We start from the raw sequence: 15,248 nt of genomic DNA on the forward strand, positions 1-15,248 counted from the left end.
CCTCCCGCCCCGCGGCCGCCCAGCTCCGGCCGCGCCACGTGAGGGTTCCTGGGGGGTCCTGGGGGTCCTGGGGCCGCCGCGGCCCCTCCCCGGAGGAAACAGCCCGCTGCGTACCGAGGCCTGCGGACCCCGGCGCTGCCTCCCCGGCCTCCGCCCCTCCCCTCCCCGCCCGCCCCTCCCCGGGAAGAATCCTCGTCGCACGCCCGGTCTGTCCCCACCAGCGCCCGGCAGCGCCGCCGCCGCCTCTCCGCCAACCAGCGTCCCCGGCCGCGTCCCTCCCCCGCCGCCCCCGCCGCCCTCCCCGCGCCGCCGCGGAGTCCGGGCGAGGTGCGCGGGGCGGGCGCCGCAAGGCGTGTCACGAGGTGAGCGGGGCGGGCCGAGCGCGGGCGCGGGGCGCGGCGAGGCTCCCGCACCCCCCGCCGCAGTAGCGGGCCTCTCCCGGAGAAGATGGCGGATCGCGCGGAGATGTTTTCCCTCTCCACCTTCCACTCGCTGTCGCCGCCGGGCTGCAGGTATCCCCTCCGCGCCCCCCGCGCTCCGTGAGCCCGGCCCGGACCCCCGAACCCGCCGCCCCAACCCCCGCGCCGGCGCGGCCCGGGCCCCCTGCGGTCCTTGAGCCTCGGCTCGGGCGCCCCACCCCCACCCGCTGCCGCTCCCTCCATCTTCAGCGCGCGTCCCCAGCCTCAGTGACCCCCCCACCCCGGCCCCGCTGGGATTCGGAGCCGCGCCTGGCCGGGGCCGCTGACCTGTCAACCGTGGAGGCCCTGGGCCGACCCTCTGCGGGGGAGGATGCGGGCGGGACGCGGGCACACCCTCCCGGCCCGGCGTGTCCCGGTGGCCTTGGCCTCCTTCAGGGGACGCCAGGACCTGGCCGGCCAGGCCGGGCCGGGCCGGGAGACAGTGGAGCCCTGCGGGAAGGGACTGGGGTGGGGAGGACGGTGTGCCTCTGGGTTTAGGCCCCACTCCGCTGGAGAGGAGACAAACAGGCCAGACTCTCCTCCCAGAGCAGACGCGACCCCTCCCGATCTGCGGCCGCCGCAGTTTCCGCTCCCCCCTTGCCTGCTCTGCCAGACCCTGACCCCAGGGGCCAGGAGCTGGAACGGAGGGAGGAGAGACTGCTGGCTCTCCTGGGAGGAAGGGTGGGAGGGGTGGGAGGGGTGGGGGCAGGGCTGGCTCCTCCAGGCAGGCCTGGCTCTGATGGGGGAGGGGAGCCACAGGAGAGCAGAGCTCGGGGGTCAAGATGATGGCAGGCTGTGTTCCGGGAGTTGGGGGCTGTGGAGACCACCGGGCCCCGGAGCTGAGGCCTCCCTCTGCCCCATCCTCAGGACCAGTTCCCAGGCAGGGCCCAGGGCTGGTGGTACTCTGACCCTGGTCTCCTTTCCAGGCCTCCCCAGGACATAAGCCTGGAAGAATTTGACGACGAAGATCTGTCTGAGATCACTGATGACTGTGGCCTGGGCCTCAGCTACGACTCAGATCACTGTGAGAAGGTGGGGGAATAGTTAGGGGCACAGATACAGCTCAAGGGAGGGCCTCATCAGGCTCTTCTTAGCTTTCACTTGGGGTTTTCGGGTGGGTGTGAGCTCAGCCTGGAACCAGGGAATCCTCTGATGGCTCCTCCCCACTAACCCTTGAGGTTTCCTTGGTATCAACCCTCTCTTATTGCAACACACTGCAGGCCTCCACGCAGGCCCTTCCCCAGCATTCTCCCTGACCCCATCGGTGGCCAGCCCGGGGCAGAGAGGTGTTCCTTTGCTTTGGGTGCCCTCTGTCTTCAGATCCCTCCCAGAAAGATCTAACCCCTGCCAGCTGCCATCACAACCTTGTACCCTCTGTAGCCCTGTCCCCCCTTCTGCGACTTCCATCTGTCTGTCTCATGTCTCCCCCTGCTGAAATCTTTTCTCCTTCATCTGCTGCTTCTCCTCCTTGTCTCTTCACATTTCTGTTTTCATTTATTCAAGAACATTTCTGAGCAACTGCCATGTGGCAAGTGCTGGGGGCTTCCAGGTGCCGGGAGTGGAACAAGACGGCTGCCCTCCAGAGCTGCAACTTAGTAGGGGAGAAAGACTTGTAAGGGACAATGGCTGCCCATATGTCAAGGGTGGCATTCCAACAGGGACCTAAGTTCCATGAGGGGGAAGAGAACCCAATCCACACTGAGGGAATCAGGGAGAATTTCCAGAGGAAATGTCAACCATGCCCTGAGGTTAGCAGAGCCAGGCAGATGGGGTAGGTAGGAGGGAAGGGAGGAGAACTGCCAGCATGGGGATTCACTGTGCCAAAGGCCCTGGGGTTGGTGCAAAATTGTGAATCCTCAGAGTGCAGGCTGTCTCTCCATGTATGCATGTGTTTGATATTTACCGAACATCCGCTGAGCCCCAGGTCTTATTCTCGGGGGTGGGTGCACCAGAGCACAACATGGGCATGACCCTGCCCTGGTGGGGCTTGCAACAGACCAAAAACCATGCCCAGTAACTGTCAGTTGTGTTAAAATGCTGTGAAGGGAACACAGTGCTGTTGTTAAACGTGATGGGGTTTTGCAGTGAGTCTAAAAGGTGGGCTGGGGCTGCTCTAAGAATCCCTGTGGTTCAGCTGTAGAGTTTGGGCCCTTCCCAAGATCTGGAGTGATCCCGAGGTGTCTTAAGCAGATTTTGAAAACATCTCTCTGAAGACGGAGGGGCAGAGAGAGCTGGAAGGGGCTCTCCTTTGACTGACTTTGACTCTGCTTTCCCTTCTCCTAGCACCTGGGCCTCTGGGCCGCTGCTGCCCTCTGGCCCAGCCCTGCCATCTCCCTCTGTCCTGCAGGACAGCCTCTCCCTGGGGCGCTCGGAGCAGCCGCACCCCATCTGCTCCTTCCAGGATGACTTCCAGGAGTTTGAGATGATCGATGACAATGAAGAGGAGGACGATGAGGACGACGAAGAGGAGGAGGAGGACGAGGAGGGAGATGGGGAGGGCCAGGAGGGAGGAGACCCTGGCTCAGAGGCACCTGCCCCCAGGCCCCTTATCCCCTCCCCTTCCCTGGAGGAGCCCCAGAAGCACCGGCCCACCACGCTCCATCTGACCACACTGGGAACCCAGGTGAGTGCCCTGACCAACAGCTCCCTGGAGCTCAGCCTGGGTTCAGAGCCCCTGGGACTCTTCAGCCAGCCCTGCTCACCCCTGGGAGCTGGAGGCCCTTCTCAGGACCGCCGCCATATCCTTCCACCCCAGGACTCCCTGAACAACAATGGAGGCTTTGACCTGGTGCCTCCTGCCTCCTGGAAGGAGACAGTGCTGTGTTCACCTGCCCAGGAGGCCCTCAGAGGTGAGGGGTGGTGGGCCCGCGGGGCACCGGGAAGCGCGGAAGGAGGGGAGGGAGGATGGGCTGGCTGCTGGAAGAGGTCTGGATCTTAGTGAGAGGGTGACCCCACCTCCCCGCCCAGCAGAGCTCCCTGGCCCCCTCCCTCCCACGGATGCAGGGCCTGGCGGGGCGCAGTCGCCGGTGCGCCCTGGTTGCGACTGCGAAGGGAACCAGCCTGCGGAGCCCCCGGCGCCAGGGGGGACTTCGCCCTCCTCAGATCCCGGCATCGAGGCTGACCTGAGAAGCCGCTCGAGCGGGGGCCACGGGGGACGTCGCAGCAGCCAGGAGCTGTCCTCGCCGGGCTCCGACTCGGAGGACGCGGGCGGCGCGCGCCTGGGGCGCATGATCTCGTCCATCTCGGAGACCGAGCTGGAGCTGAGCAGCGATGGCGGGAGCAGCAGCAGCGGCCGCTCCTCGCACCTCACCAACTCCATCGAGGAGGCCTCGTCGCCCGCCTCGGAGCCGGAGCCCGAGCCGGAGCCGGAGCCCCTGCGCGAACCCCCGCGCCGCCCCGCCTTCCTGCCCGTGGGCCCCGACGACACCAACAGCGAGTACGAGTCGGGGTCTGAGTCGGAGCCGGACCTCAGCGAGGACGCGGACTCGCCCTGGCTGCTCAGCAACCTGGTGAGCCGCATGATCTCCGAGGGCTCCTCGCCCATTCGCTGCCCCAGCCAGTGCCTGTCTCCTGCGCAGCGCCAGCCCGGGGAGCCCGTGTCTCCGGCCGGCGGGGTCGCCCAGGACTCCCAGGACCCCGAGGCGGCCACGGGGCCCGGCGGTGTGGAGCTGGTGGACATGGAGACGCTGTGCGCGCCGCCGCCGCCCGCACCCGCCGCGCCTCGGCCCGGCCCGGCGCAGCCCGGGCCCTGCCTGTTCCTCAGCAACCCCACGCGCGACACCATCACGCCGCTGTGGGCCGCGCCCGGCCGCGCCGCCCGCCCCGGCCGAGCCTGCTCTGCCGCCTGCTCCGAGGAGGAGGACGAAGAGGACGACGAAGATGAGGAGGAGGCCGAGGACAGTGTGGGCCCCCCTGGGGGCAGGGGTACCGGCCCCTCAGCACCGCGGGACGCCTCACTGGTGTACGACGCTGTCAAGTACACGCTGGTGGTGGACGAGCACACGCAGCTGGAGCTGGTGAGCCTGAGGCGCTGCGCCGGCCTGGGCCACGACAGCGAGGAGGACAGCGGCGGGGAGGCCAGTGAGGAGGAGGCAGGCGCTGCGCTGCTAGGCGGCAGTCAGGTCCCGGGGGACTCCTCGCCCGACAGCCCTGACCTCACTTTCTCCAAGAAGTTCCTCAATGTCTTCGTCAACAGCACATCTAGGTCCTCCAGTGAGTGAGAGGCGGGTAAAATGGGGGTGGCCCGAGGAATATCTGCACTCCCTCGCCCTAGTCCCACAGGTGCCCCACAGTTCCCAGGGCCACCTGAGGGTCTGGCCATGGTCAAGTCTGGGCCACCTGAGGGTCTGGCCGTGGTCAGGGCTGGCCACACTCTCCCACCCAGGACATGGTAAGAGGTGGCCTGCTCTGCCTCAGTCCCTTTCCCCTCCCAGGACACCCACATCAGACTGCAGAGGGGAGGGGATTTGGCCTCTGCCCAAGGCCAGGCCTTTAAGCACCTTCCTTCCCCCACTCTGCCTTGCTGCCTCTGTCTTCGCGTGCCCCCCACCTCTGTCCTGCCGCATCTCTCAGGCACCGAGTCCTTTGGCCTTTTCTCCTGTCTGGTCAACGGTGAGGAGCGAGAGCAGACGCACCGGGCTGTGTTCAGGTACAGCCTCCCTCCTTGCTGGTAGTGGCCCCAGCCTCAGTCCGTGGCATCACAGGACACCAGTGGACATGACCCTCAGCCCTGCCTGCCTCCCCAGTGACCTGTCTCCCAATGGCAGGTTCATCCCACGGCATCCAGACGAGCTGGAGCTGGATGTGGATGACCCTGTGTTGGTGGAGGCGGAGGAGGATGACTTCTGGTTCCGAGGCTTCAACATGCGCACAGGGGAGCGAGGGGTGTTCCCCGCCTTCTACGCCCATGCGGTGCCTGGCCCTGCCAAGGACCTGCTGGGTGAGGCCCCAACCCTGAGGGATGGCTTGTCACCCCAGATGCTCTGCCCCTGACTGACCTGGGCCCTCTGTGCCTCCCAGGGAGCAAACGGAGCCCCTGCTGGGTGGAGCGCTTCGATGTGCAGTTCCTGGGCTCTGTGGAGGTGCCCTGTCACCAGGGAAACGGCATCCTGTGTGCAGCCATGCAGAAGGTCAGTGTGGAGGCCAGGCAAGTACAGGCTGAGGGTCCGCATGGCAGCCACACCAGCACCACAGGCTGGCACAGGGCCTCGACTTCCTACAGGGAGGGCAGCTCAGGGTGGGTGCCCCAGGCCCTGGTTCAGAGGCCTGAGCAGGTGAGTCCAGGACAGAGCTCAGCAACTCTCCCTCATCACCTCTGGGTCTCTGGGCCACAGACCTTCCAGGCACTGCCATCAGCCCTTCCTCTTCCTGTCTGAAATTGAGACCAGCTCTCACAGCCCCTTCCCTGAGAGTCATCTACTCAGTGGACATTAGTGAGCACCTGCCCATCCAGCAGTCCTGAGACTGAGGCTGGGGGCTGTAGGGAGCAGAGCAGACCAGCCCTGCATCTGAGAGCTCCAACTCACTCATGGGGCAGGCAGTGAAGAGGCCAGGGTGGGTGGGGTCTGTGTTCCTGGCTCCTGAGCCAAGCGCAGCAGTCTGCCTAGAGGAGCAGAGGGAAGATGAAGCAAGCTGACTGCAGAGAGGTGACCGCTCCTCCTGAGCCTGAGGAGTGGCCAAGCCCACCCCCTATATCTTCCAGAATTGCATCTCAGGGGTCCTTAACAGGAGTGTCTGTGAACATAAGCTAAAAGGAGCAGAGGCATAGTCCCACCAAGGGGAAAGAAAGTGGCCCTTGTGGGCTCCTCAAGACCCTCTTCTCCCCCAACTTCTTCCTTAGATCGCCACTGCCCGGAAACTGACCGTCCACCTGCGCCCTCCTGCCTCCTGTGACCTCGAGATCTCTCTTCGGGGAGTCAAGCTGAGTCTGAGTGGAGGAGGCCCCGAGGTGGGGGTGTGGGGGACTGGGGTCGGGGGGTAGGGTAAGGCTGAGGAGTCTGACAGGGCCGGGCTGGCAGGGGCATCCAGCAGGCAGGAGGCAGGAGTGGCCCCAGGCCTTTCTGACACGGGCTCCTGCCCCTTCTGCTCTAGTTCCAGCGCTGCAGCCATTTCTTCCAGATGAAGAACATCTCATTCTGCGGCTGCCACCCCCGCAACAGCTGGTGAGAGCCTAACCGTCCCCCAGAGTCCCCACAAACCCTGAGGGCTGCTCATACCCGACCCCAAGAGCTCCACCTGCACCCACCTGGCTCTGTGAGCTGAGCATGCAGTGATGTCCACTCTGAGCTGGACTCGGGAGGTGCAGGTCAGACGGGCTTGCATCTGGTCTGGGTGGAGAGAGACACACGGGCAAAGGACATGAGCAGCTGCTTTGGGTATGGAGCATGCCTGAGTGGGCCCTGGGGAGCAGACCCCCAGAGGTGGGCCAGTCCTCCTGGGGCTCAGGATGGCCAGCCTGGAAAAACAGCAGGCGACAGGGATGGGGAAGTGGCTCTACCTGGTGGGGTCCAGCTGAGCCAAGGGTGTGGGATGCACTGGGGGGGCGCTACAGGCTCTGAGGCCTGTGAGTAAGGGTAGTAGCTAGAAGTGTCAGTGGAGACCTGGACCCTTTCGATTATGCCAAGGAGCTGTACTTACCCTGCTGGTAATGAGGCCATAGAAGGCTCCTAATGGAAGGAGGTGATGCAGTCAGGTTGACATGCTGGCTCTGGCCACTGGCCAACTGCTTTGATGCAGGTGCTGCTGGAAGGGAACCTAGTGGCTGCTGAGGTTATACGGGTTCTACATGTCCTAAGACCAAGTGTGTAGATGCAAGAGGCACTGAAGAGGTAACACAGGCAGGACCTAGGTTGATGGCTGTAGAGGCTGACCTGGAAGAGACCAGGGTGACATCTCCCTGGGGATGGTTGGACTGCAGCCCACACACCAAGAGGGGATGCAGATCAATCACAGACACAATGACACTGAGCCGCCATGGGTCTGGAGTTTAGGAGGGAGACCTGGAGGGGAGATACCAGATTGGAACAGGTAGATCACTGAGACATGAGGGGCATGGTCAGGCAGGGTGAGGGGACGAGAGGAGGGGAGGAGGGGATGCTGGCACAGGAGCAGCGGGCCAAGCCGGGCTGCCGGCTTCCCTCCAGGCACAGGCCCCTGCCCTCTGCATCCCAGCACCCTAGAGGAAGGAGATCGGGCAGGAAGCAGAGAGACAGAGCCAGTCAGAGGCTGGACAGGACTTGGCGGGAGTTGGAGGAAGAGGCTCACAGGCAGGCAGGATGTGGTGCTGTAGGACTGAGGCATGGCACAGACATCAGGGCATCTTGGAAGCCACGTGGACTCTCGTAGTCAAGAGTGAGGGCACTGCCTGCTGGAATATGCAGAGGTCTTTTTTAGTCGTTCCCTCGAGGGCGGAGATGGTCTGATGGGCTCCATGTGGAGACCCTACTCGAGAGATGGGACACAGTGTGGGGGCTCAGACCAGACAGCGGGGCCAGCTCTGGGGCCACTGGGACAGTGGGCACTGCCAAGAGAGGAAGAACAACCTGAATTTCTCATCAGAAGGAAACTGTGGGTGAAGCTGAGGCCTCGGGCTGGACATGGCCCCAGCTAGAATTCCCTGAGAGGAAGGTGGTCAGTGGAGTTTGGGGTTTGGGGTCAAGATGTGGAGTGGGATTGTGGTGAGACAGGAGCTGCTGCCCTGGCCCAGACCTTTAATATTGGTCACCCCAGGCCCTCCCCCACCCACCGGTCCCTCGCCACAAGGAGGCACGGAGGAAACTGTGTGAAGTGAAAGGTTAACTCGTTTTGTTGTGGCAGTGGTGGTAGGTCAGGAGTGTGTGGGGTGTGCTGTGTTGGGATCAGGCAGGCATTGGGATGTGTGATATTGGGATCACAGACTATAGCCTTGACTCTCAGGGCTGTCCAGCCTGGCTGTGTCCTGGGTGAGCACCCAACCCTCTGTGCCTAGCTCTCCATCAGGGCCCTACTTCAGAGGGCTGCTGTGAGGCTTCTGTGAGTTCATTGAAAGGACTGAGGTGGTGCCTGAGTAACGCGGAAAGCCAGGTCTGTGGGTCAGCGCTTATTGCCTTGATGACTTGAACGCAGCATTTCAGGCAGGTCCTGTGCTCTGTCTGTGGGCGGCGTGCACACACTGTCCTGGCAACCAGACCATCATGTGGCTTCCCATCTGGCAGAACTGCAAAGCCCCAAAGCCATGGGGGAATGGACGGTTGGCCAGTTTCGGGGGGCGGTGTGGCCTGCTGCAGACCTCTGACCGCCTCACCCTCTGGACCATGATTTTTGCTAATGTCTGGGATGAGAAGACAGCATATGTGGAGGAGCTGGGCAGTGACTCCATGAGTGAGGCCAAATGAGGAGTTACTTTCCAGTGGGAGTGAGGGACAGACTGCAAGAGGGTTTTACAGACCAGGGGTAACGTTCAGCCCTGCCTTAGAGCTGGGCAAGGGACTGTGAGTCTGCAAGACCCACAGGAGGAGGCCTGAGTTGGCAGGAGACATGGTCCAGTAGCCGGGCAGAGCCTTGCTCTGTGGTCCTGGGGCAGGCCCTGAACAGGGCCACAGAGGGCGACCGCGCCAGCTCAGAGAAGGGAGATGTGTCCACAGAGTGGGCCGGATGCCCTGGTCATCACAGAATCAACTCAGCACATGAACTCTTTGTAGGTGCCCAGCCCTGTGCTTGGGTTAAACCAAAAAAAGACGACTTCAAATCTTGAAACTGTGCGACCCCCACACTCCTGTTGTCCCCTACCCTCTCCCCAAGCCCTTTGTTCCTGCCTCTTCTGTCTGCATCATTTGTGGGGTGGCCAAGTCTGGGTCAGGACTCTGACGTGCCCTCCACACTGACTTGCCCACAGCTATTTTGGCTTCATCACCAAACACCCCCTGCTGAGCCGCTTCGCCTGCCATGTCTTTGTCTCCCAGGAATCCATGAGGCCAGTGGCGCAGAGTGTGGGGTGAGTGGGGCCCCAGGGTGTGGGTGGGGATGCAGAATGGGTGCAGGGGTGAGAATGGGGGATGCGGAGGGGAGCAGGTGGGGGCAGGAGCCTTGTAGGGGAGGTCTGGGGAAGGAGAACTGGATGTGCTGTGTAGAGAGGGCAGTGGTGGGTGATGATTTGGGAGGGTTTCTGGGTGTGAGGTGAGGCTAGGCGCCAGTTCCTGGGTGCGAGGTGAGGACAGGCGCCAGTTCCTGGGTGCGAGGTGAGGACAGACACCCTGGCAGGGGTAGAATTGCTGGGCCAGGAGAGCTGAGGGTCAGACTAGAGAGTGACGTGGCCATGCCCAGGTTGGGGGTTGTAGATGGCAGCGAGGGAGGAAGGAGGGAGAACTCAGAGGTGTTGTAGTAGGTGGTTTAGGGGTTGAGGACTGGCTCCAAGTGGCTGGTGGAGGACTGTCTTCCCCCAGCCGCGCCTTCTTGGAGTACTACCAGGAGCACCTGGCATACGCCTGCCCCACGGAGGACATCTACCTGGAGTAGCCCTCCCACTGCTCTCCGTCTCCTGCCCATTTGCTCCAGGCGCAGCTGGGGCTGAGGACGTTTCAAGAGGCCACCATGGCTTTGGCAAGGACTAGATTGGGGGACGTGGGACCTTATGCTTGTAGGAGTCTGCGGGCTGGGAACTCTTGCCCTTGGTCCCCAGGGCACAGCTGTGGGGGCTGCGGGAAAGTGGAGCCCCCGTTCCCCCCGCTTTTCCTCAGATCTGCTCTTTCTCTGTGTTGTCCTCCTCCATCCCTCCCCAGCCTCCCTTTTCTCTCTCCTGGGTGTCTCTGCCCCTTTCTGTGCCTGCAAACCTTCCCCTCTATTCTTTACTTTGGGGTCAGAACTTCAGCGGTGTGGAGGAGGCGCAGCTCTAGGTGACGGGTAATGCCACCTTCCGAGTGATGCCCTCTTGCCACTCCCCTGCGATTTATAAGGGAATTTTAATTTTTATAGTGATCTCAAGGGATCATCCCATCCTCAACCACAGGGACAAGAGGGGCCTCCTCACACCACCGCCACCCCACACAGAGCTCAGGGGGAAGCAGGGAGGGTTCCCAAAATAGTCCTGTGGAGGTTAGGAGTGGTTCTTGATGCTCACCTGAAGTCCCCAGATGCTGCTAGGAGGAGGGTGCCCCTCCTGGGCCCCCCATACTCCTCCGCTTGCCGCCGCTAGTGTACCCCTGCAGTCCAGCGTGCATCCGCCCCACGCACGCCCCACGCTGTGTACCTGGGCCCCGCCCATGGCCTCAATAAACTCTCTGCTTGGTGTGACACTGGCTGTTTCTAGGGGGTGCTGAGACGTGGGGCCAGGCGCCCAGGGGCTGCCCATGGTGGTGGGGACAGAGAGACTCCAGTGATGAGGTGGGGGATCATAGGAATCTCACCCTTTTAGTGCTTCCCGAAATTGTGCAGAAGGTCCCTGCAGTGCTGCTCTGGGGCCTCATTTGAGGTGCCATATCTAGAAGCACCCATGGGAATTCTCCCCAAATACTCTTTTGGCCACAGAGGAAGCTGAGGCTGCACAATGGTTATCCTTTCCATATGCACGGACTGAGGGCCAGCATGGCTCAGGTCAGTGTGTAGTTGGGGCATGAACTCCTTGAGAAACAATCTGGCTGGGCACAGTGGTTCATGCCTGTAACCCCAGCACTTTGGGAGGCTGAGGTGGGTGGATCACCTGAAGTCAGGAGTTTGAGACCAGCTTGGCCAACATGGTGAAACCCTCTCTCTACAAAAAATACAAAAATTAGCCAGGCGTCGTGGTGCACACCTGTCATCTCAGCTACTCAGCAGGCTGAGGCACAAGAATCGCTTGAACCTGGGGGGTGGAAGTTGCAGTGAGCTGAGATCGTGCCACTGCACTCCAGCTTGGGTGACAGAGGGAGACTCCATCTCAGAAAAAGAAAAAGAAAAACAATCTAGTTGGATCTTTATTTTTTTTTAAGACGGGGTTTCGCTGTTGTTACCCAGACTGGAGTGCAATGGCACGATCTCGGCTCACTGCAACCTCTGCCTTCTGGGTTCAAGCAATTCTCCTGCCTCAGCCTCCTGAGTAGCTGGGACTACAGGCGCACGCCACCATGCCCAGCTAATCTTGGTATTTTTAATAGAGACCTTGTTGACCAGGATGGTCTCAATCTCTTGACCTCGTGATCCACCCGCCTTGGCCTCCCAAAGTGCTGGGATTATAGGCGTGAGCCACCACACCCGGCCCTACTTGGATCTTAAATTTGGTATTTAAAAAATTCTCCAGAGAAAGCCAGAAGAAAATAGGTGACTTTTCCACTATGCCCTTAGATGGCTGTAGATGCCCTCCCAGGCCCTCCTGGGTGAGCCCACCTGCCAGGCAGGGATCAACATGGCCTGGGTCCCTCTGTCTGAGCCCAGAATTCGTGCAGCACCAGCAAGACAACCGGTGAAGGCTCCTTAGTGAGCTAAGGGAAGGTTACACAAACTTACAGATAAACATTAAAAAGTGTGGTCCGTAAAACACACATCTCTACGGAGCCAACAAACAGAAAAATAGCTGCAGTGTAGGGAAATGCATCATGATCCAGAGACTTAGCGCCCGTGCAGCGCACAGACCCGAGACTCCAGAGAGATCCATGATGTGACCAGTGGCACAACAGAAACACAGAACGTGTATGAGAAAACATTCCTATTAATTAAGATAAAGCTATAAAGAGGCAGATGGCCCCACTGGGTTTGAAACTTGTGCCCCCTGTGCTCGGGGATTCAGGCTGTGGCTCTGAGTCCCTTCTAGCTGCAGCCTGGAAACCGTTGCCACCCACCCATCTCCTCCCTCTGCTCTTCCACTCAGGTGAGAATTCTCCAAGCCCTGCCCTCCGGCACCCCCGTCCCCGCCCCTGCCCGGCCTGGCCTCGCCCCGCAACATGTCTCCAGGTCCCGTGGTTAACCTTTCCCTCCAGCCGGGCCCTTCCAACGGCTGTTGACATGCTCGTGAGTTCTTCACCTCTCTGTCTGCCACCTCTCCGCAGTTCTCCAATCTCAGGGTCTCCTCTGAGCTTGGCCGCCCTCCAGGCCTCATTCCGGGCTTGGTGGTCCCTGGGGTCTCCCTCACTGGCTTCATCCCTCCCACAGATTCGAGGGTGTCTGTGCTCAGGGCCCTGGCAGCTGCCCCCTGTGCAGACCACTGGCCACTCCCAGCTGATCTCCAGGGGCACTTCCTCAGCTGCTCACTGGGGTGGTGCTCTGCAGAATGAGCTGTGAGGGCCACTGTGGCTGCCCACAGGGCACCACTCACAGTCACTTCAGACTCACAGGAGCCCTTGCCCACCCCTGCATTCATGTATGCTCTGTTTTATGGTCTTTCCCAGTCAGCTGAGCTGCAGGCCCTGGTCACTCCCGACTCCTCCCTCCTGTCACCCTAACCCTCACCCGTCACCTTTACGTCTGCCCCTGGCTCCATTTCCCCCTCGTCTGCCTGGACCAAATCACCCTGAGTTTCCTCCTGGATCTTCGTGCACAAACAGCCTGCTCCATCCGCCGCTGCCTCACTGCACCTGCAAATCCACCTGCACCCACACCCAGGCCAGGGTTTTTAAACAGAGCCGAAGCAGATCCCTCTCTCTGGTCAGCTCCAAAGCAGGTGCCTGTTGAACCTCAGCATGACCTGCCCCAACCCCTGCGTCCACTTCTGCTCTGGGAGCCTCTGGGTTCCTGGGCGCACCTGCTGCCCTTTCCTGTTTGTTTCTGATGGCTGTTGACATGCTCGTGAGTTCTTCACCTCTGGAAGGTTCTTCACCCTTCGTGAGGGGTGACCTCCTGTCCTTCTGGGCTCTCCCGGGCTCTGGCCTTGGGCTTTCCGAGGACTCGCTCCTGGTTGCTCCCCTGGCTGCTCCGCTGAGCTGCTAACCTTAGGTCCTCCCAGGACCTGGCAGAACACCTGGCTCACTGGCAGGAGGCACTGCGAGTTGCCTCCCGCTTCTGCCAATCTAGGCCAAGGATGGCATCCTAAATAAAACGCGTTCTACAGAAAAGTGTTTATTGCATTCTTGTTTGAAATAATGTAAGCATAAAGATAATCTGAATATTGACCAATAGGGTCAATTGATTAAGGTATATTTACCTATTGAAATACTGACCAGATGTAAAAAGAAGCGTGCTTGCTGTTGGGGCGTGATGGCTCACGCCTGTAATCCCAGCACTTTGGGAGGCCGAGGCAGGCGGATCACAAGGCCAAGAGATGGAGACCATTCTGGCCAACATGGTGAAACACGGTCTCTACTAAAATACAAAAAATTAGCCAGGGGTGGTGGCGGGCACCTGTAGTCCCATCTACCTGGGAGGCTGATGCAGGAGAATTGCTTGAAACTGGAGGCAGAGGTTGCAGTGAGCTGAGATCGTGCCGCTGCACTCCAGCCTGGTGACAGAAGGAGACTCTGTCTCAAAAAAAAAAAAAAAAGTTGACTTGCCAACATTTGTAATTATACTGAAAGTATCTGTTATGCTATTAAACAAAAATAAATTGCCAGGCACAGCTGCTCATGCTACTACGTCATCTCAGCACTTTGCTAGGCCGAGGCTGGCCGATCCTTTGAGTTCAGGAGTTCAAGACCAGCCTGAGGAACACAGCGAAACTCCCATCTCTACAAAAACAAACAAACAAACAAAAAAAACAAAAAAATTATCTAGGTATGGTGGCACACACCTGTGATCCCAGCTACTTGGGAGGCTGAGGTAGCAGGATAGCTTGAGTCCAGGAGGTTCATGGTGCAGTGAGCTGCGATCCTGCCACTGCACTCCAGCTGGGAAGAGCAAGACCCTGTCTTAACAACAAAAAGAAAGAAGGAAAAGTATGAGAGAGAAAAGGAAAGGAAAGGAAAAAGAAAGAAAATAGGCAGGATCGTACTTAGTATGTGAGAAACTATGTGTTAAAAAATGCTGAAAGGAAACAAAAAACGTTAAGTCGTTTTTGCTGAAGTTGAGCTGAGGGTGTTTCTCATCCCTTAATTCATGCAGCAAGTAAGTCTTAATTTTTCGAAGTATTATTTGCGGCTTATTAGAGACCTCCAAATGCAAATAGAAATATCCACAGTGAAAAGAACAAGAAAAAAGTTAAGATAAATTAATCAAACTCAAACAAAAAAGTTATTTGGTCTCAAGAAAAATGCCACACCCCCCCCAAAAAAAAAGAAAAATGCCACCCCATAAGGCTATCATAAGGGCAGTGCTTGGGTGAGTTATTATCTATATAAATGCTGTAGTAGGATTTCTCTCTTTATTCTGAAGAGATTAACTTTCCCTATAAAGAGTAAACGTCATTATAGGCATTTTGGAGACTGCAGACAATAGAAGAAAGGCTAAAATCAACTGTATTTTAGACCCAGAGACGACTATTCCTAATATTTTGGTGTATTTTTTCCATTCTCCCTTTTACATGAGGGTTGAAGGCAGAGGGAGGTTAGGGGAATCAAGGATTTAAGGCAAAAGATAAAAGCAAAATAGCAGAGGTTGTTGCAGGCATACCCTGGAGATTTTGCAGGTTTGCTTCTAGACCGCCCCAATAAAACTGATTGCAATAAAATGAGCCACACACATTTTCTGTTTCCCAGTGTATATAAAAGTTATGGCCGGGTGCAGTGGCTCATGCCTGTAATCCCAGAACTTTGGGAGGCTGAGGTGGGCGGATCACCTGAGGTCAGGAGTTTGAGACTAGACTGGCCAACATGGTGAAACCCCGTCACTACTAAAAATACAAAAATTAGCTGGGTGTGGTGGTGGGCCCCTGTAATCCTAGCTACTCTGGAGACTGAGGCGAGATAATTGCTTGAA

General features: G+C 59.2%; 1 protein-coding gene and 1 long non-coding RNA gene across 5 annotated transcripts; both read left to right on the top strand.

Annotated features, from left to right (window-relative positions):
- Positions 1–421: 421 nt before the first annotated feature.
- On the top strand, positions 422–10,724 carry MAPK8IP2 (mitogen-activated protein kinase 8 interacting protein 2). 4 transcript variants are annotated; one of them, XM_035274755.3, is made up of 12 exons: positions 422–512; positions 1,385–1,490; positions 2,806–3,081; positions 3,214–3,307; positions 3,426–4,670; positions 5,031–5,106; positions 5,225–5,397; positions 5,478–5,587; positions 6,298–6,405; positions 6,549–6,619; positions 9,331–9,429; positions 9,878–10,724. In XM_035274755.3, exons 1-12 carry the CDS (start codon positions 448–450, stop codon positions 9,948–9,950), a joined length of 2,496 nt encoding a protein of 831 aa, XP_035130646.2. In that variant the 5' UTR covers positions 422–447; the 3' UTR covers positions 9,951–10,724. The 4 variants fall into 4 exon arrangements, with proteins under 4 accessions (XP_035130646.2, XP_035130656.2, XP_035130657.2 ...); XM_035274765.3 differs by having other exon boundaries at positions 3,429–4,670; XM_035274766.3 differs by having other exon boundaries at positions 3,462–4,670.
- Positions 10,725–12,222: 1,498 nt separating this feature from the next.
- LOC144578566 (uncharacterized) lies at positions 12,223–13,453 on the top strand. The gene is made up of 2 exons (XR_013524577.1): positions 12,223–12,413; positions 12,791–13,453. It is a non-coding gene; the product is annotated as an uncharacterized LOC144578566 (long non-coding RNA).
- The last annotated feature ends 1,795 nt before the right edge of the window (positions 13,454–15,248 follow it).

The sequence above is a fragment of the Callithrix jacchus genome, chromosome 1, assembly GCF_049354715.1.
Source record: "Callithrix jacchus isolate 240 chromosome 1, calJac240_pri, whole genome shotgun sequence".
In the NCBI taxonomy this organism is placed as follows: domain Eukaryota; kingdom Metazoa; phylum Chordata; class Mammalia; order Primates; family Cebidae; genus Callithrix; species Callithrix jacchus.